Source organism: Branchiostoma belcheri, unplaced genomic scaffold (genome assembly GCF_001625305.1).
Source record: "Branchiostoma belcheri isolate BF01 breed outbred unplaced genomic scaffold, Haploidv18h27 scaffold99, whole genome shotgun sequence".
NCBI lineage: Eukaryota > Metazoa > Chordata > Leptocardii > Amphioxiformes > Branchiostomatidae > Branchiostoma > Branchiostoma belcheri.
Genome location: NW_017804675.1, coordinates 409194 through 431204, shown reverse-complemented (window position 1 = coordinate 431204; position 22011 = coordinate 409194). Strand labels below are relative to the sequence as shown.

General features: G+C 42.9%; 1 protein-coding gene across 1 annotated transcript in view; it reads right to left on the bottom strand.

Annotated features, from left to right (window-relative positions):
* Positions 1-2: 2 nt before the first annotated feature.
* Positions 3-22011, bottom strand: part of LOC109462113 (protein ELYS-like) — a 33819-nt gene continuing 11810 nt past the window's right edge. The window contains 24 exon segments of the mRNA XM_019758614.1: positions 3-1326; positions 1730-1975; positions 2435-2555; positions 2879-2935; positions 4357-4455; positions 4789-4951; positions 5591-6288; positions 6824-6991; positions 8710-8900; positions 9376-9523; positions 9696-9889; positions 10257-10394; positions 11166-11246; positions 11977-12124; positions 14687-14834; positions 15243-15374; positions 16209-16258; positions 16678-16772; positions 17271-17384; positions 17387-17580; positions 18069-18170; positions 18446-18502; positions 19441-19564; positions 21204-21303. Of these exon segments, the coding sequence (XP_019614173.1) occupies positions 1158-1326; positions 1730-1975; positions 2435-2555; positions 2879-2935; positions 4357-4455; positions 4789-4951; positions 5591-6288; positions 6824-6991; positions 8710-8900; positions 9376-9523; positions 9696-9889; positions 10257-10394; positions 11166-11246; positions 11977-12124; positions 14687-14834; positions 15243-15374; positions 16209-16258; positions 16678-16772; positions 17271-17384; positions 17387-17580; positions 18069-18170; positions 18446-18502; positions 19441-19564; positions 21204-21303 (3737 nt within the window). The 3' untranslated portion in view covers positions 3-1157.

The following is a 22011-nucleotide window of genomic DNA, read 5'->3' as shown; positions in this document are numbered from 1 at the left end:
AAATGTAAGAAAAATTCAAGACACATTATCAAATTTTCAATAAGTATCCCTTTCAATCAAGCATTTCCATAACATATAAGGATTTCATAATATCACTAACTCTCTCCCATATCATCAAGACAAGTAGCTTGTTCTTAATTGTTTTTCTAGATTCCAAATCCATAATGACATTTGTTGATGAATTCATGAGCAGAAAATAATAGGAAGAAAGACGATAGAATAGTTACAGCACAATGTTTTGTATTCAGCAACCTTTCCATGTACCCCTCGCAACATAGCATGTGTGACAACTTGTCTGGCTACATACATGTATAGACTAGGATAATGATATGATAATATTATACATTTAATGTTACAGTACTTGTAGCAAACCCTCTGCCACCTCTCATTATGTTTTTGATGTAGCAAAGAGAACAACTGTGTTCTTAAGTAGATAGAGTTTAAGCGCTGATTTGCAACTCTTACATACATGTACTCTGTTCTCACAATAGATATTCACCACTTTTCCTGGATATTCTGTAAGTTCTTTTCTGCAACAGTACAAATATATGTACAGTATATCAGCTGCTAGAGTTTGGGTGCTTTATTCTGACTCAGATTAATGGAGTGGGACTGGTTTTTCATCACACCTATGATACAGTTCGAGCCTGACAGTTCTTTTCAACAGTTCTTTTCTTACAAAAACAGACAGTAATACAATCAAGTAGTAACTGTTGTACATATGCTAGAGGTCTGGTGTTTTCTAATGCCTCAGACTGAGATTTGGTGCTGTTTTCTCCCCCCAACTTAGGTAGGATACAACAAATAATTACTTCTTGTATCGCAATATGTATCTGTCTAGAGTTTGGGTGCTTTCTTATTGCCTCAGACTAATATTAGGGGCTGTTCTAATTTTACCAAACTTAGGATAAAATAGATGGTTCACAACTTCTTCTTTAAGTTACTTCTTATAATGTCAGTATAATAATAATCTGTGCTAGACTAGAGTTTGGGTGTTTTATCATGCCTCAGATTCATGTTTGGGGTTGGTTTTCCATCACACTCATGTAGGATACAACTGATTAATTTTCTTGTATCATGGCAGCAACATGATACAGGAATTTATTTCTTGCTACAGGAAATACATTTTTTAATGTTTTCCTACAGAAGAGGAGCTGTTAGATTTTGGGTGCTTTTTTCTGCCTGAGGCTCATGGGATGCGGCTGGTTTTTGACCACCCTGCGCCGGCTGCGAGTTCTGGTGGCCGGGGACTCCTCCGGGACGGGAGAGATGAAACTGATGGGGCTGTCCGACGGCTCAACGTGTGGCAACTTCGGCTTCTTCATCCTGTAGCAAACATTGAAATATTGTTACAAAAGGGAGCAATTATGGAAACATTGTTACAAAATACAGCCTGAAAATGTAGCAGTTCTTTCTGACAGGAGAGATGAAACTGATGGGGTTGTCCGACGGCTCAACGTGTGGCAACTTTGGCTTCTTTGTCCTGTAGCAAACATGGAAACATTGTTACAACACAGAGCCTGAAAATGTAGCAGTTATTTCTGCCAGGAGTGAGGAAAGTGATGGGAGTGTCAGACAGCTCCACGTGTGGCAACTTCAGCCTCTTCGTGTAGCAATTATATAGATTCTGAAACATTGTTACAACGGAGCCAGAAAATGTAGCAGTTTGGTTTCTTCGTCCTGTAGCAATTATGGAAACAAAATTGTTACAAAAAGAGAGGGACAGTACCTAGTCCTGGTGGTTGCAGCCTTCCTGCCCCCACGAGGCTTCCTGTGTGGGTACCCAGTCGGTGATTTCACCGGAGTCTCCTTCTTCACCACCCTCCCACTCCGCAGGACACTTTCCGGACTCTCCACAGCTTCCATGGGCGGGGGGGTCGCAGGCACCGGGGAGGCAGCTTTTGGGGATGCTGCAACTTCCTCAACTCGAGGGGTCTGAACAGGGCTGGCGTCTTTTCTCGTCTTCCTGACACTCCTGAGAATATGACAGTTTTCAGACAGATGTCGAATGTCAAAACACCACATTGCAGGAATTCTGTAGAAGCTACATATTCAAAAAGGGGTCTATTAGGATACTCGTGTCTTTTCTTGTCTTCCTGACACTCCTGAGAGTAACACAGATTTAAGATGTCTTGACATTTTTAGGAACTTTCAAGACACCATATTGTAGGAATTTCATACATGTAGAAGCTATCTATTAAAAAAGGTACAGTTCCTGATACAAAAAATTGATAAAAACGAAGAGGATCTACAACAACATTTTCTAAAAATGGTCTCAAAAAAACACGTTGCAGTGTGCCTGAGAAGCTGTGCAGCAAACAACTGTGTCTGTGAAGCTGGTATGTTACTAGTACATGCATGTGTTACATGAATGTGTACAATGTCATACAGTATAGTTGTAGACATATCGTTGTATTTGAGCTGTAAGGCTGACCTGTGACTGCGCCCGGTGCTGGTTGGTGCGGCCGGTGCGATGGAGGATCTGCCGCGGGACCGGGTCAGCGGTGGGGAGAACACAAAGTTTGGCACCTGCGCAGGGGTGGTGTGGTCCTTACCTGCACACAACAAAAAAAACATGAACAAAAAATTCAGTACATAACTGTCAAAGTAACGGTAAGGCCACAGGCTACACAGCAGTTTATTTTTTCTTGGTTCCTGGACATTATAAGGTAAAAATGTGTAGCAAGTAGTCATCATAAACACAGAAGGCAGGGAGGAAAACCTGCTTCTCATATTCGGTTATGAGTTAGTCCTCACTCTCAGAGAGTCCAGCAGCCTGTCTCACACTTTGATGTTTCTGACTTAGTGAGAAGAGATGCTGTTCCAGTATGTGGAACTTGGCGTTGCACTGGATCGTAAAAAAAAGAGAAGTCCCTACCTCTCTGTTCAGACCTGGGCACCATGGTGACCGGTGGTGAAAACACATAGTGGCTTTCTGCATGGGAACAAACAAGACAATGGTTTTAAATTTTAGCGTAGCAAATATTAAATTTTAAAGTAGCAAATATATACTCTAGCTAGTAATTTAGGTAGCAGAGAAAATGTTAAGGCCCGGTCACACTGGCCGAACTTTGCTGGAGCGTTCCTTTAACGGTAGGGACGGGGGCCGAATTTCGACAACGCTCGTCACCGCGCCCAAAATGTGGGGGAAAAAATAAAAACACGGGCGTTGACTTAGCGGTGCACCGCTGAAGCCGGCGTTGCTTTAGCGTTGGTTTAGCGGTAGCAAACGTTGGTATAGCGGTGACGCAAGCGTTGGTATAGCGGCGTTCTGCGCATGCGGTTTAGCGGCATACCGTTTGTGACTACGGAGTTGAACGGATCGTTTTGTAGTAGTACAAGTTCTGTTCTGTGTGTGTGGGGACTTATAGCTTTAATAAACATCATTTTGTTAATCTATTCTTGACTACGTTATTTAATTAATAATGAAAATAAAACTTTGCAGATTGCAAAGTTCCCCTGTGACCCCAATAAAGTGATTGTCCGTGTGACCCTTCTTTGAACATTTTACGTGTGGCCCAAAAATAATTGCACACTAGTGCACCATTCATAGCAAGTCTCTCGGCATCCAGGGTGATACAGCTTTACTGTAACTTCGAGCAAATTCGATAAAGATGAGGCCTGAACTCAACGGCAGCTCGATTCCAAATGAGCACCTGGTCCATTTCTCACCGTACTTATAGCCAAATTCTGGTCCCGCTCCGACACCTCTATACCAACGCCAAACCAAAGTTCATTGCCGACATGGATCGCTGCTTCAACGCCTGACACCGTTCCAGCAACCCCGTGTCCGCTCGTAAAACGCTTGCAACCGCTCCAGCGAAGTTTGTGCAACGTTTGTGCAACGTTTAATCGCCGCCCGGGCAACGCTGGCGAAGCAGCGGTGGTCAAGCGTTCAAGATTTCTGCGTTGGCCTAGCGGACCCAAGCGTCCACGAACTTGCGTCTAGCGATGCCAAACTTTGACTGGGCGTTGGTGGAGCGGGGGTGAACTTTGCCGGAGCGGAAAATTTCCCCCTCCTCACCGCTCGCAATATTTTGTGCAGCTCAAAACTTTCGGAGCGGTAGGAGGGCCCCTCCAGAAACGTCAGCGGTGGCCGGGCGTACACGGCGTTGCTTTAACGGTGGCCAACTTCTGTTTAGCGGTGGTGAGCGGTTTCGAGCGGTGATGAATTTTATTCACCGTTCAAGCAACGCTCCAGCAAAGTTCCGCCAGTGTGACCGGGCCTTTAAAAAGCTGCAATCTTGAGGTACAAGTGGACGGGTCGTAGGTGACCATACAAGTCAGTAATGGTCAACTTTCTCGTATCAACATCTACACCTTGCCTTGAAGTATTATGCTTGAACTTTGACCCACCTGGCTCTGGGACCTCCTGTTTGACCTTGACCTTGGTGAAGGTCGTGGTGTCCTCTGGCTCCGAATCCGTGCTCAGTCTCAGGGTCTGCTCACTGTCTTCTGTAAGCAAATTAGAGCAAAAACTTACTACATAAAATGGTATGTAGCTCTAGTTTTATTTGGTGTTGCTACATGTATACATTGTACTTACATTGTTGTCAAACCTTCAATTATTTTTTGTTTATAGAAAGCAACATACATTGTATTATTAAGGTCTTCATAATCAGTTCAAAATTATTATGTGTTTCTCAATAAGAAATTTGCCTTAGAAAAGTTTTCCTTTTTGCTTAACAACATTAGTATGTATTATACATTGTATAATAGCTTGTACATGTATGTGGGAGGGGGCTGGTTAAGACACAAAGAGGATAAAAAACTACGAAATGTTCCAACCTTTCCTGTCCTGCTGTGGAAGCTCCTGAGGTTCAGACTTGACCCTGACCTCAGCTGCCCTGAGTTCTGAGACGGCGGCTGTCTTCAGCGGGGCCGGGGTCGGGTACTGGGTACCGATCTCAGTAAACGTCTTGTTGGTCGCTAAAGAGGCTCTGGTTACTCTCTGAGGAGGGAACAGAAATATATAATTATGAAAACATAAAATACATACATACATATCCGGGTTTTGATTATACTGCTGCCGGCTTCCCTGTCTCAGGGGTGGGCAGCAGTGGGCTAGACTGGACTCCATGTCTCCATGTGACCCTGTCCAGAGGGTCAGTGTTGGACAGTCCACACATTCTGATGTCATTATGAAAACATAAAAATGCTATGAAATTTTATAATTTGGGTGAAGAGCTAACCAACAACTTATGAACAAGTTCTCTGGTCCGCAGGCTTTTCAAGCTGATATTTCATGACCGGGGTATATGATAAATCACTAATATTTAAAGTGCACATGAGCTGTGTAGTACATTGAAAGTACTAAGATAAGGTTGAAGGTCCCTATCCATACGAAACAATGCTGGACTGGGCTTGAAATACATTTTTGCATGGTAAGACTAAGAGATTAAAACTTACTAGGTGGATGGAAAAGAAATTAACACATTAAGAAACACAACAGAGGTTTTATAATTTTTTCTGACACAAATGTCAAGAATATATATACAACCACACAGCCTACAGTTGCTTAATGATAATGCCTAATATCAACAACTGTGCCAGGTTTTGTTTCTCTTGCCTTATGCACATGACACCTTACCCTTTCAGATCTCCCCTCCGTTTCCAGTCCGCCCTCTGAACTTGACCTTCTGGTGGCCTTGAGCGGACTCCGGCTTCTGGTCCTCAGCGACCGTTTAAACTGCTCCACACCTGTAACCTGCCCTCTCATTGGTGTATCATCCACCGAGGACGACGGCTCAGCCAATGGCGCGGCTTCTTTCACAGGGCTTGGCTTTCGTGGTGACTGGGTTGGTTCTGAAGTTGATACAGTCGGTGTAGCAACTTTAGGCTCTGTTTCAACTACAGTCGACACAATAACTTCTTTGCTACTGGCTTGATAAGTTACTTGAGGTTGGACAACCCTCTCGGCCAGATTTGAAGGCTTTGTTTCTTCTTCAACTGATGTTGCAATGTTTGTGAGAACTGAAGATGTTTCGGCCAATTGTGTTACTAGTGGAGAAACTGACTTTGGTGGCTCATCCAATGTGGAGTCGGCTTCCATAGCTGTTGCCTGGGTTTCGACCAATCCTGGAGCTTCTTCCATAACCCCAGCAGATGACTCGACCAATAGGGTGGCTGCTTCTGTGGGTGTCGCCTCTGTTTCAGCCAATCCTGGAGCTTCTTCCATCACCACAGCAGATGGCAACTGGGTTGCTGGTTCTTGTACTTCTGATTCTTCTTCAGCAGAAAACCTCACTCCCTTGGCAGCAACACTAGCTGTAGACTCTGGTACTGAGACTTCAGACAAAAGAAACTTTATTAGAATTGGCAGACTCAAAAAGTCTGTATTATCGCTAATCAACAATGTAATATCAAATTTCTTGGAGAATAAAAATCATTGAGTTACATATGACAACATTTACAATATACTTTAAGGTAACATTTGCCAAGCAAATGCATAATGTTTACCTTCGCATTTGGTCTTACTCAAACACATTAAACATATTATAATTATATAGTGACTGGAATCTAAATCCCTCCTGCTATAAAATTGCAACATGATGTAACCCAACACCAGTTACCACGGTGACAGACATCTGGTTCAGGTAACTTATTCATTTGGAGAAGAAGAGGAAACTGAACAAAAACAATACTTTTCCTTCAGTAAACATAATTACAGAAACCAAATTACAGATGGACATACATTGGAATATAGTCATTTGGATAAGAAGAGGAAACTGAACAAAAACAATACTTTTCCTTCAGTAAACATAATTACAGAAACCGAATTACAGATATACAATACATTCAAATACATAATTATTGTACATACCTTCAGGTGTTGGTTCCACTTTTACAGGAGAAACATGTCCAGGCTGAGAGGCCAGCTCTACGGTGGCGGGTTTGGCCGGCAGACGTGACGTGCTCTCCGGAGTGTCGGGTGGGGTCATGGTGGCAGGAGACAACAGGAGGCGCATGGGCTTGGGAGGAGAGGGATAATCTGTGGAAAACAGAACACAAAAACTTTTTCATACATGTAATCAACATGATGCATCTTATAACTGCGAGAAGCAACAATTTCATAACTGTTTTTAAATCAGAACTTAGAGGCAGGTGGCTTTTGTTAAACTAAACATGTTGATCTACCCAATGCCCATATACTTGTCAAAAAAGACTTCCTTTAAGACTTACAGTTATCTTTTTTGATGTAGATTTTAATAGTTATTTTGAACCCTGTTCTTTTGTCCGTGTTATTTGCAATTAGCCTTCTGGCAGAAATTTGTCCAAAAAAAAATTGACTAAAAAGCCAGCCACCGGCACACCAAATATTTTCATGGCTGTACAATGTACATGTATCCTTTACCTAATGTGCCTGTAGCTCCTGTTTCCATCCAAGAGGTACCAGAAGTGGCTGGCAGGGGGGCACTGCCTCTCTGGAGGGGGGCCCTGGACAGGGAGGACCCCCAGGGTGCCCAGGCTAGCAGACAGACAGGAGCGGAGGTGTTAGTACATGTAATGTATCTCATAACAACAACAATACAGACAGGGTGCCCAGGCTAGCAGACACAGACAGAGGTTAGTATATCATAACAGCAACAAGACAGACACAGTCACATGCACACACACACACACACACACAGGCACACACACACACAAACACACACACACAAGCCCTGGACAGGGAGGACCCCCAGGGTGCCCAAGCTAGAAGGCAGACAGCAGTGGGGATGTGTTTGTATTTCATAACACATATGAATATAAGGATATTGTAAGAGACAAAAACTTGACACAATAGTGCCCACACTATCAGACAGACAGACAGTAACATCTTTAAAAACAAACACATAACACTGCAAGAAATATGACTTGAAGGGGAAGGGGAGGAAGTTAGGGTAGCATTCATGGTGGGTTAAAAACTGGGTGTTAAAACGGGTAAGAAAAGGTACATAAATATCTAACATCTTGAGTAAAAAATGCTAGCAGTTTGAAGCTTACCAGACACAGTTTCTGCAGGCACGTTTCCATCCCCGCTGTCAGGCATGTGAAACTGTGGGGACAGGTCCGGGTACTGCTGAGCTCTGACAGGAGACGGTTGGTCAGGTTTGGTTGGCTCAGGCTCGGGCAGGTCTGGGTACAGTCCCGGGGACAGCTGGCTCACAGGGGAGGGGGGTTTGGGAGGGGAGGGCCGCACGCTCGCTACAAACTCCTGCGTGTCTGCAACAGAGAGAGAGAGAGAGATGAAACAGATCAAAAATCCATTATGACTTCTGTTTATGATATTAAAAATTGGTGATTAATATAAAACTTTGCATCAATTTTCAGATAAATGTAACTTTGATGCTTTTTGAAAGCATCTGTATGTATGTACATTAGAGACCAATGGTCCTGGACAGGTCCTTTTCTAAAATATTTTTCTTTCTGGAATATCCTTCTTCCTGGAATACATTTCTTCTTGGAAAATCTATCCTCCTCAGGCTGGAAAATTTTTCTTCATGGAATGTTTTTCTTCATGAAAAATCTTTTTTCCTGGAAATTTTTTGTCCTTGAAATTTTTTTCTTCCTGGAAAATTTTATTTTCTGGAAAATCTTTTTTCCTGGAATATTTTTTCTTCTTGGAAAATTTTTCTTCCTGGAAAAATTCAGAATCTGTTCCTGGAAAAATTTTTCTTCCTGGAAAATTTCAAAATTTTTCTTCCTGGAACAGAAAACATGACCAACCTTCCATCTCCTCATCCTCTGCCAGCCCGTCTCCCCTGCTGAGGTTAAAGGTGATCTCATCATCCACCTCCATGGTCTCCATGGCAACTGCATCATCCTCTGCCACGGCCTCCAGAGAGGCTCGGTCCGGGCTGGCTTCTCTCTCCTCATCAAAACACGGCGGCTCAAACTGGAGAGGGGACGACTTCTCTCTGTAAGGCAGAAGTGAAAAAAAAAACACATCTAAAGCATTGATTTAAACACTTTTCAGTACACTTAATTTTAGCTAAAATAAGTTTATTGAAGAGGAATACGGAGGCTCAATTTGGAGAGAAGATGGCTTCTCTGTAAAGCAAAAGTGGAAAAAGACTCAAATTGAAAGATCTAAACAGGACACCATCTGTAATTGTACTGTAGAAAAGACGCAGTAGCAAAAGAGAAACACACAATTCAAACTTTTGACAATAACAAGTTGATATAATTTATTTACAATAACAAGTATAATTTATTTATTTACAATTATCCAAATAAACATGTACATGGAAGGCATGGTGGAACAGGTGGACCTAAGTGCACCTTTTTAAGGCCACCATGCCTACATGTTCATAACACACAATTCACACTGCATCTATCAAAACCTACTCTAAAATCAAGACCCAGTGCGAAACCAGATGAAATTTATCGTACATGTCAGGAGAGGGTGGCAGCCCGGGGGTTTCGGCAGCAAACCGGATTTTCCTGGGCGTCTCTTTCTGCTCTTTGGGAGGTTCAGCGAAACCGATGGTTCTGCGCTGGTAGCGGGGTGGCGTGGGCATGGCAAAATCTGAGATAGAACCTGCAGGGGAGGAATGAAAACGTATTTCATTATTGCATGTTTATGCCCAAAATGCATTATGGAAGACTACATCTACAAGGTCTCTTCTCTCTCTTTAAAACGTGTAGACAACTTTATTGTTTGTAGCTTTTAGTTGATCATATTAACATTGATAGTATTAAGACACACTAACCTGTCGCCTGCCTTGATTTGGCCTCCCTCTGAGGGCTAACAGACTTCCTGACAGCCTTGCGGACCTTTAGGATGGAGGGAGGGGTGCGCTGGGGGGCTGCCTCGGGTAGATGTTGGGTGTAGGAGGCCCGGCGACGCTTTACAGGGGGAGTGGACAGCAGGGAAAGGGCGTCTGCACCAAGGTTCATCGTGTGTCTGCAGGAAAGACAAGAAATTTCAGACTTCGGGGAAGCTGTAGATAGCAGTTGTGTTGGCAAAAATACAGTTCAACTTTGGTCCTGGTCATTACAGATCCATTTCACTTAAAATTCTTATTAGAGAACAGAATATAGGACAGAACATTACATACAACATACAGGACATTTAGGATGTTTTTTACTTCTACAAACACAAATGAACTTCGAGTTTACATGTAAACTCAGAAAAAATTCCTTGTTCCTTATGATTACATTGTACCTTTTAAGTCTCCACAATAACAGCAAGCTTACAAACTGTGAGAAGATGCAAATCTATCAAAAATGTCTATTATCAAAGCCCCTTATTCCCTAGAACTACAGCGTACCTTCTGAGTCTCTCCAGCAGTCCTACAGGTGAGGTGCGAGGGCGTCGGCCAGGTGAGACCAGGTGTTTGACAGGTGTTTCCTCCTGAGCTTCTGCCACCATTTCATCCAGGGTCGGGTAGATCACCTTACTCGTCTCTCTGATGGGGGGGGGGCGCAAAATGGATCATCAAAATAAAATATATTCTGAATGAGGAAATCTGTCTGATATTGACCCTGAAATTGTGTCTGATGCCTTATATGGACTAAAAGGGAAAGAAAATGATCGGTGCAGGTCAACTACAATGTAGTCATTCTGGTGGGGAGGGTGGCACAAAATGGATCATCATTTTTTTTAATAGACTAAAAGGGAAAGAAAATGAGTCCAGTGGGTACATTGTAATTAGAAGCCATCTGCAGTAGGGCATTACAACCATCCTTCTACAAAGACAGGGGACCACAGACTTTTTGTAACCTGTTATCCACTGCTCACCAAGTCACATGTGCCATCATTCAGCATTAACATGACATTACAGAAGCGGTGGATTGCTCATTGGGTAACAAAGACTGGAGTTTTACAGTCAAAACTTTCAATAAGTCCAAATTCTTGTGTTGGAAATTACAGTCGTAAACTGCTTCATATTGAATCATAATGACTTCTACCTGACAACACATATGAACCAAGATAAAGAAAATTAAATGAGCGGTACAGGTATTACTGGTACAGGTGATCTGGTGCCAAAGGACTACTTAAGCATTAAGAAGGAGAAAGATGATGACGGCAGTGTTACCTGACTCTGGGCACACTCCGTGGTGTGACTGGAGTTCCCATGAAAATTCAACCTTCTACATACTGCTTTACCTTCTAATGACTGTAAATTTTGTACTTAGGGGTGCCTCAGGAGTAAGAGGGTTAAACATCAGATGTTTACCTGACTCTTGGTGCACTTCGTGGTGTGACTGGAGTTCCCACAAACGGCTCATTCTCTGTCACCAGTGGGGAACCGATATGTCTGGAATAGGAGGTACATGAATAAACTTAACTACCAAGCCCCGTTTCATTTTTAAAAACTTCCTGAGAGCAATTATTGTCTCATGAGATGTACAGCCAGGTTTGTTCTTAGACTATTACAACATAAGATTCAGTATGAACTATGATGTTTATTCAATTGTGGCTCAGAGTTTTTGTTCCTAGAAAAACTGCAAGTTGTCTTTCATTTCTGATTCCCATCTAGAAAAATCCTGGCCTCTGCTAACTTGTCCAGGGCCCTTATACAATGTACATGTGTACATATAGAATACAACACGGGGTATTCCGTATCGTCCGAGGTACTGGCCCGACCGCGCGTCGGATCGCCCGACGGCCGAAGGGAGATCCGATCCGCGGGAGGGCTGGGACCGAGGGTGATGCGGAATACACCGTGTTGTATTTTATTTATGTCATACCCACCCAAGAAAACGCGCCTTTCAATGCGAAATGAGCGAAGATTTGGTGTCCCTAAACCCAAAAAATGCGACAACATCAATTCCAACGTCCGAATTTTGTATTCGAATTTCGAAATCGGTGCACGCGGTGAGGCCGAAACGCGTTCAAATCGTTCCACGGAACATTTGGAAGCCCCGGGCCGTACGCGTAAAGAACCCCCGGGCCGTACCGCTAGTTATCACACGGGTCGGAACACCCGTATTGAACGTAATCGCGGCCCAGGTAGGACATAAATAGCTATATCGTGTTATGTTTACCTTCTCCTGAATGGAGTAGTTGGTTCATAGGGCTGAGTTCTCGCCTCAGCTACCTTGTTCAGCACCAGGTTCAGCATGGTGGCATGAGAAACCACTCGAGCTTCTGTACCGCGGTGCAGCACAGTAGACAGGGGCTGGGGACGGGACACTGGGGAGAAAACAATATCACAGTCAACAAGAAAAGTAACATTTGCAAAGCAAATACAAAATGTAGTTTTTACCTTCAAATGGTCTAGCCTAACAAACTACTGCTCTGTTTATTCTTATTTAAACACATTGAATTCATATTCAGAACCCTCCAACCCTGTCCTGCCACTTGTTACATAATGTACATGTAACCCAACACCACGGGGTGTTTGTTACTGTAACAGCAGTTACCATGGTGACTGCTGTGGTAGGGAGACACACACACATACATACACACACACACACACACACACACACACACACACACACACACACACACACACACACACTCGGACGGTTACAAATGTTTAAGTTTCATGTAAACACTTCAGAAAGCGAATAACCACTGACATCTACATGAATGTACAGTAATGTACTACCATCAGCAGTGGGTACAAGTTACTACTACACTGGTCCCACCTTCCCTCCTCAAGAGCTGAGTCCTGGGTGCTGCCTGTTCAGGCCCGAAGGATAGCTTCCTCTGCACACCAGGCAGTAGGATATGTAGGTCTCCATAAATTATCAACTACAACCCAGGCCTTCCTTTTTTTATGTGCTACTATCAACACTGTCCTACCTTCCCTCCTCAAGAGCTGAGTCCTGGGTGCAGCCTGTTCAGGCCCGAAGGATAGCTTCCTCTGCACCCACTATAACCTTCAACTTTATTTATTTGCTCATCATTTAAACAAATGTACAACAGCAGGGGGAGCAGAAGCGCATCCCCCTGAATTAGGTACAATTTGTCACATTATTTAAAGCATCAAACAGCATTCACATAGAAGAAATAATACATATAAACAACCATATATACAAAAGACACATATAAAAAAATTATTTACAACATATATCAACAAAGTTGCTTTATCAGGCTATGCAAAGTCCAGTACTAGTGTGGGTTCAAGGCAGGTTGTTATAGAGTCTGATGGTGTAGTGCAGGAAGGACTGTTGCAGCCGTTTAGTTCTTGCATGGGGAACAGTGATGTTGTGACTGTTTCTCAGCGATCTTCCTGTGACAGACTGTCTCTGGGCAGGAACCAGGTCGTGCAGGGGATGTTCAGGATTCAGCATGGCCTTGAAAAGAGACACAGCAGCGGCCTCTCTCCTCTCCTTCAGGGACGGCAGTGTCGGTACAGAACGTCTGCCGCCACGTGAGATGATCCGGAGGGCGCGCCTCTGAACCCTCTCCATGCTCGCTGCCTGCTCCTCACTGCAACCGACCAACAGAACATGGCCATACTCCAGGACAGGGCGGATGAGACTCAGGTACACCTGGACAGATCTTGCACACTCATGCCCTGTTTTGTCAGCAGGCGGAGGTAGTGGAGCCTGCTCGAGGCCTTTGACACCATAGACTTCACATGTTCGCGCCAGGATAGTTTGTTGTCAAAGATGAAGCCGAGCCCCTTGGCAACAGTGGTGACAGGCACAAGCTCGCCCCCGAGAGACAGAGGTGGCAGTACTGGAGCGTTTCTGCTGAAGCAGATCAGCAGCATCTGGCTTTTCTTGCCGTTCAGGAGCATGTCGTTACGGTCAGCCCAGTTGTCAAGCTGCGACGCTTCCTCTGTCATGGCACTGTCCGTGCTAGCTTTCTTCAGGGAGACTGATCTGGACAAACCCACGTCATCCGCATAGCCCACGTCTAGGGTGTCGTCGTAAACCGTGTCGCGTGAGCTCATAAACAAAAGAAACAGATAGGGCGACAACACTCCACCCTGCGGTACTCCTGACGTGAGATGTCGCCAGCTACTCAACTCCCCGTTAGCAGCCACTCTCTGAGTGCGTCCTTGTAGGTAGTTTTGCAGCCAAGCTACCATCCGTGGACTTGCCACAACGTCGTTGACCCGCTGCAGTAGTATCGCGTGGTTTACCCTATCGAAAGCCTTACTCATGTCAGCAAAGAGGGTCTGAACACAAGTATGCTCTCTTGAGTCGAGGGCTGTCAGCCACGTGTGCACCATCCTGATGGCAGCGAGGACAGTGGAGGAACCCTTCAGGTAAGCGTACTGGTTGGTGATCACCGGGGTGATGGCAGGTAGGAGTCTTTTGAGGACACACCTCTCCAGTAGCTTGGCCAGAATGGGGAGGAGCGAAACAGGCCTCATGTCGCTCGGGTTGGCTGCTCCCCTGGACTTCGGGATGGGTACAACATTCGCTGCCTTCCAGATGCTTGGTGTTAATCCCTGCTCGTATGAGGCATCGAACAGGTGGGTAACGACAGGAGCCAAGTCCTCGGCGTACTGCTTCAGGGTCCATGTGGGGAGGTCGTCTGGCCCGCTAGCTTTGGTGGAGTTTAAGCTCTTAAGCAGGGCCTTAACCTCTCCAATCGTGCACAGCTCAACTGCTTTGGCAGGGCATTGGAGTGGAAACAAGTGCAGGTCATTTCCAGGGCACCACGCCTCGGAGAAGTACCCCAGGCAGTAGTCTCATGTACGTCTCCAGAAATTATCAACTACAACCCTTTCTATTCTGTTTCTATGTACTACAATAAGCAGTGGGTACAAGTTACTAAGAACAGTGTTCCCACCTTCCCTCCTCATGAGTTGAGTCCTGGGTGCAGCCTGTTCAGGCCCGAAGGATAGCTTTCTCTGCACACCAGGCAACAGTCTCATGTAGGTCTCCAGGATGGCGTTCCTGGTGGCAGATCTTTGCTGGGCCTGGGCATCGTGCTCCATCTAAAACAACACATCAGAGATTATGAAAATGTTTGCATTGTAATTTTCAACACTAGAAATTGAAATTGTCATTGCATATAGGAACTACCCAAATTTTCAACTGTCCAACTCTAGTCTTGATCATAAGGAACCTATACAATGTATACTGTATATACAATTCACTGCTCATCACCAAGTTGTGTGTGTGAATGTGAGAACAAAGGCTGGAGTTGCACAGTAATAAATTTGACTGTGTTGGAAATTACAGTTTAGGCGTGTTTCATAACTTTTACAATAGTTATAATTTATGTAGTATACTAATGGGCAACGCAACATTGGGTAAAGGGGTTTAGGAATAGGTGCAGACCTGTAGGCCAATTTGAGACCATAAATAAACAAAGGCTCCCACAAACAAACAAACAAACAAACCATGACATCCTGTTTCAGCAGATCGTTGAGCCTCACGGCGTCCACAAACCGTCCCCTCTGTAGATAGAACACCAGCAGCAGCTCAGCAGAGTTCGGCTCTGGACTCTCCTGGAGGTACTTCACTAGGCACTTCTGCAATAGGGGAAAACAGAAAGACATTGGAAAAAACAAGCTAGAAAGGTAACATTTGCAAAGCAAATGCATTGTGTTTACCTTCACACCCTTACCTTAAGTCCAGCTTAAAAACTACTGCTTTGTTTCGCCAAAAAACAGTTACTCAAGTGGCTGGATATGATTTTGGAAATGGTTAGACGTTTAAGTGTCACTGACGAAAGGTAGTGGCTGCCTGAAACGTTTGTCAGTGACAGTGACAGTTTCCAAAATCATATCGAGTTGCTTGAGTAGCTGCTTTTCAGCGTATGTTATTACCTGGATGTCTGACCTTCCTCACCGTACTGCTTTGTTTATCAAACACCCAAAAATTATATGGGTATTATGGGGTAGAGATTGAAAAAAACGACCAAGAAAATTTAACACTTCAGTGGTCGAAATACTTTTTTTCAGTGCTCTGCAATATTGCAGAAGAGTCAAAATTTTGTTCTGCAATTTGGAAATACTTTCTGCAAATACACAAGCCTCTATACTACAATCTTGCAAGTTTATAAGCATGAAGTATTGATTGATATGCAAATTAGTGAAGACAAATTTTTGGAAGTCCAAAAGGAAACAAAAGATAGACATTCCCAGTCAAGACAAGGTTGATGTAAATTAGTGAAGAAGCTCCTGTTGTTTCAGAACAGGAGCTTAAGTGTTGTCTGTCCTTGGGGCCAAGAGCACCAAATCCCAAGTGCCATTTTTTCCTGCTGCAAAATTGCAGATTGTATAAATTTTTCTTCTGCAATCTTGAAAACCTATCTGCAGATTGCAGACTGCAGACAGGTATTTCGAACACTGCACTTTATTTACCTGTTCCACATCATCAAATGGCAGCTGCAGCAGTTTGTCCACTGTAAATGCTGAGGAAGAAACAGACAAACATATGATGTTACAATTATCTGATAATTTGCAATAGAAAGACACTCAGATAACAGTAACAGTGATTCTACTGGGCCTGTCCTTGGTGCTGAACTTACGGTTTGCCATCCACTGGCAGCACAACATAATTATGCATCTCATTTCACCAATGGAAACTGAAACCACATGTACCTCTGTGCCTGGGACAGGGTTAGGATCAGGTACAGTTCTGGATAGTCTCTGCATATGCATGAATGTAGATTTGCCCCCAGGCACAGTTCTGGATACACACGGTCTATCCGAAACAGTGATTAGGCATGGTAAAGCATGGTTCAGGATACACATGGATTATCCATAACCGTGCCTAAGTATGGTTCTGGATACAGCACAGTTCTGTAAGCCCAAACAGAAGCAGACTCACTCTGCTGGCAGCCCAGGAACAGATGCTCCAGAAGCTCCTCCGTGTTTCCCTCATCACGATAACTCTGCTGGAACTGGATCGCTTCTGCTGTCAGACTGCAGAAACACAAAAATACAGGATAAACTGTACATCCAACACTAAAAAGGTTAGGTGTAACAGGTTGTTTGGTATGCTATAGCCAGCTGTCATCATTGGAAACGATGGACAACCAGAGAGCCAGCTGTTACCGTATCACGTTGCATGGTTGCCAAAAAAGCAGTTACTCAAGCTCACTGGATATGGTTTTGGAAACGTTCGTTTCAGATAGCATCCACTACCTTTTGTCAGTGACACTGGAACTACCTGAAACATTCTGTTTCCAAAACCATATCCAGTTGCTTGAGTAATACTATCTGTTTTTTGGTATATCTCATTACCTTGGACACAGAGGTACTGTAGTACAGGCTTAGCAGACAGAGGGTTAACCAGACCTACCCATTAGCCAGCAGTACTGTGAGGTGCAGTTTAACCCCCTCGTGCCCGTGCATGGCCGGCTGGGACACCCTGAGGTACTGTAGTACAGGCTTAGCAGACAGAGGGTTAACCAGACCTACCCATTAGCCAGCAGGACTGTGAGCTGCAGTTTAACCCCCTCGTGCCCGTGCATGGCCGGCTGGGACACCCTGAGGTACTGTAGTACAGGCTTAGCAGACAGAGGGTTAACCAGACCTACCCATTAGCCAGCAGGACTGTGAGCTGCAGTTTAACCCCCTCGTGCCCGTGCATGGCCGGCTGGGACACACGGAGGTACTGTAGCGCCTTCCCAGACTCCCCTTGGTACAGGAACGATTTGAGGATCAGCTGGTGTTGCCATGGAGACAGCCACGCCCGTACGGAAGGGTCCAACAGAACTGTCAAGGCTTCCTGTGGCAAAGGTCAAGTTCAAGGTTAGAGAAACTTAATGTTTTCTAAATAAGTGAGCCTATTGCTATTGATGATGTGATAAAATTGGAACCATTTGTCAGATTTTCAGAAGTAACTGTCAAGCAAACTGTGATCATCACAACATGTTTAGTTAGCCCATGCAGCTATGCCCCCTGCTGACTTGATTCAGAACTGCACCGACATGCAACAAAGTAACAACCAAGTATTTGCTATTACATTGTCAGACTTATTTTGCCAAAAATAGTGTCATCAGGTTGGTACATGTATATATAGCAACAAGAAGCAGAACTCCAGTCAGAAGCTCTGGGGAAAGTGTCTGACTAGATAGACACCAAAACATGCATGTTCATGTAAGCAAGGTAAGACAATACTGGTTGTGTAAAAGAAAACCTCTATAGACATGCATGTATTAACATCGTGGAGATCAAAATGTAGATTTTAGAATAAAAGGGAAAAAATTTTCTCACCTCGAAGTCCTTGTGGTCCAGTAGCCAGGCACCCTGGATGAGTTTGTTGACTCCCAGAGGGAGGGAGAACGAGTTGGGGAACAGCCCAAGCTGTTCCGAAAACTGTGGCAACAATAAAATGGAATGATGATATAAAACAATTCTATTAAACATAATTGCACAAGATATATATACACATAATTGCGCAAAAAGATTGACACAAAAATTAACACTTTTTAGTCAATATTCTTTGATATAAATGTTTATAATACATGTTCATATACATGTATATCTTTCATTCAAGCTACATTCTTTAGAATCTTCTTGTACAAAAAATCATTACTCATAGAAACACAAAATTTGAGAGAAGCAAAGGTGTTAAAAAGAACTCAACTCACTTTTTCTTGCTGTGGGTCTTGACTCATGGACAAAATGTCTAGAATAAGATATGTGACCTGTGCAGGGTTAAGGATAACTCAAAGAGAAAGAATTGTTTGTCTCAAGACATGTTCCTATTAGACATGTAAAAACTAAAGGTACATGTAGTCCCATAGCCTTTTTTTCAGACCATAGGGGCAGTGGGCTCTTGATCCACTATGTCTAGGGCATGATTTTGGTTGGGGAGGTAAAAGGCAGTGGAAGGTGGAGCCCATCCCTCAGCTCTTCTTTCACTGCCTTTTACCTCCCCAACCAAAATCAGGCACTCATTTTACACCTGGGTTGAAATACAGTAACTGTTATGTTACAATGTACGTGTATATATATACAAAGTCTTTCTAGATTAAAAGCCATCAAAATTAGTAGTTAGTCTTTAAGTACCACTACATGTAATGATGTACATTTAAGGATACAATACAGTGCTTGGTCATCAGGTCCACATTCTGAAGCAGGTACACATCAAGCAGGTCCTACAGAACAGAGCAGCGACAAATGTCAGTACAAGAATTTCACACAAAACATCTACCATTATGATAGTGACTATTTATAAGTTCAAAAGTTCTTTTAAATGTGATCATTTTATTAACTAACTGGTGTTACAAATTAAAGTAAAATGTTTTCAGATAGAAATATGAACACCTTACATGTCACTATAGTGCACTTCAAACCTATACTACTCAAGGTACTGTTAAGTGAAGGTTTGACTGTATCTTACATGTATCTTATCTAAATACTGAACTAAACCCTGCAAGGGACATCCTGCTCATGCAGGAAATACTGTATGTTATGAACATTTTTGTGCACCTAAATTTCAGATTAGGTGCACCAGTGCTACATGTAGTTGTAGTTCACCTATTCCCAAAATGTACTTTATTTTGAAGCCCTCAGGTGCAACATATACACTACAGGTTTGACTGTATGGTAAATTCCACGGCGGTTGTTTGGAAGATCTTACTCTGAGGCTGGGGGGTGGGTACTGTCCTGTCCCTCCCTCATCCCTCTCCCACAGGTTGGTGATGGGCTCTCCCACTTGTGACACCATGCCGTCAATCAGGAGCAGGTCGGAGTCACCACTGGGTCTGTGGAGGCAAGGGCAGGGTTAACCTTTAGCAGGCTAAGGTTTTAACAAGGCAAGGGGTGGGGTTTTAACCTTCAGCAGGCTAAGGTAGCCATTTAGCAGCAGATTTGTTTGGGTTATGAGGTACTCAGCAGTGAAAGGGTTAAACAGATACATGTATACACAAAGTTTAACAGAAGTCATGAGAAGCTATGCATCTAAGTTAACCCTCAGCATAGTACTACTGTAGCTGTACATGGCACCAGATTTGTATGGGTTACGGAGTCAGGCAGCTACATGCACAAGTAGGAGAATGTTAAAAAAATAAACAACTAGAGTTCCCCGATCTCATACCTTCGCCAAATGATGTTAATCTTTATGACTGACAAATTATAGATTAGATTATTCCCCCCTGATTTAAGAAATAGGAACCTAATTTTCATGAATTATATCATTTTATCATAATCTCAACCAAAAGACAGTCTTATATTAACAAACAATGCATTCTAGCATTTCCTAATAAATCATGCAAATGAGGTTCTGATTTGAATAAATTATGTTTGATGATGTTCACCTCAATTTAACTTTCAAATACCACAAGTATGAAATTCCAGGCAGTTATCATTACATAATTATAAAATTTTCTCATTAATTATGCAAATTAAGTCATTATTAACATAATCAATATCTTCCCGTGTTTCTCTTGTTGTCAATTACCAATGTCACAAGCTTCAATTGTCCTATCATGGAATGCAGATGATTTATAGAATTTCCTCATAAATTATGCAAATTACATCCATATTTGCATAATTGTCACATAATTATATTAAGCATCACGTAAGCTACCTACATACCAAAAACCACAACGATCCGTCAACTGGTTCTTGAGTTATCCCCTTTTGAATATTTTCAAGAATATATCCCTGCAGTTCCAGAGCAAGCCGCTAGGGGGCCTAAACTCACGTCACTTCTTCCCCAGCACAAGAGCTACCTACCATCCAAATTTCATCACCATAGCATGTCTAGATCATGAGATATCAAAACCGGAAGTTCAGCTGCAATACCATAACAAGCCGCTAGGGGGTCCAAAATCTAATCATTTTGAGGTCTCATCAAGACCTATCCACCTACCAAGTATCAAGACAATCCATCAAGGCCTTCTCAAGTTATCGTGTTTACAGACACACACACACACACACAAACACACACATACACGAACGCCCCTGAAAACATAACCTTCTTGGCGAAGGTAAAAAAGAGCTTGTAGGAAGGTACACTAGTACTGTACAATGTATGCATTAACATTCATAATTTACATAAATTATCATTACACTAATATTCAGGATACAACAAATGTGGCCTCAGGCCCTAATTCTCAGCATAGCACAATCATTATTGTAAATTTGTAGCAGTAGAGTGTATAGCAATTCTCTGTTGGCTTCATAATACAGATACATACCACGTGGCAGAAGTGGCCCTGACATGCATGTGTACATGTACTATGTTAGTATAAAGAGTGCATTACTATGTCAATCTAACATGTTGGGTGACCGGGCAAGTAAACATTATTATAACCTTCAAAAGACGGAGGCAAGTAAACTATTATACATTAGGGGGATTGAACAAGGTTTTTAATAAAATATTGTAAATTTTGTATTTACCCGACTATCCTGGCTAGCTCTGCCCTTCTGTTTCTGTAGTTCTGTGCCAGTGTGGCTGCCTTGTAGCAAAATTCCTCCCTCATAGGGGGTGCATAACCCTCTGTAGAGACACATACAAACACAGTGTACATAATTTCATGAAGACTCAAGAAACAACATGTACATGCATGTTGCATGTGCCAACAGTACATTCTGTAGTTCTGTGCCAGTGTGGCAGCTTTGTAGCAAAACTCCTCCCTCATAGGGGGTGCATAACCCTCTGTAGAGACACATACATGAAGTTACATGTACAGGGAACATTGACACAAAAAAAGCAACATGTACATGTGTATCACTATGTGCCCACTGTAGTTCTGTACTAGTGTGGCAGCTTTGTAGCAAAATTCTTCCCTCATAGGGGGTGCATAGCCCTCTGTACTGTAGGTACAAGAACATTTTTTTTTATTTATTTCTGTTTTATTTAAACAGGGTAGAGACCTCGGTGCTCATGTATATGTGAGAATACATGTCAACCCAACATAACAAACAACATGTACTGTACATTGTAAAGTTATATTGTACTAGATAAACTAGTCAATAGTCTACATATGCATAATATGTATGTCAGTTAAAACTCTATGCCTTACACTTTGTTATGTCTTCTCTTAATATTGTCAAGCTCTGAATAAATTTCTAGTTTCTTGTTATATTGTACTTAATATTATGTAAATACAATTCCTTAGATTTATACCATAATCATTATTAAATTTTAAACACTTTGTACCTGTTTATTGTTGCGCAATAGACTTTGACTGACTCGGTATTATAA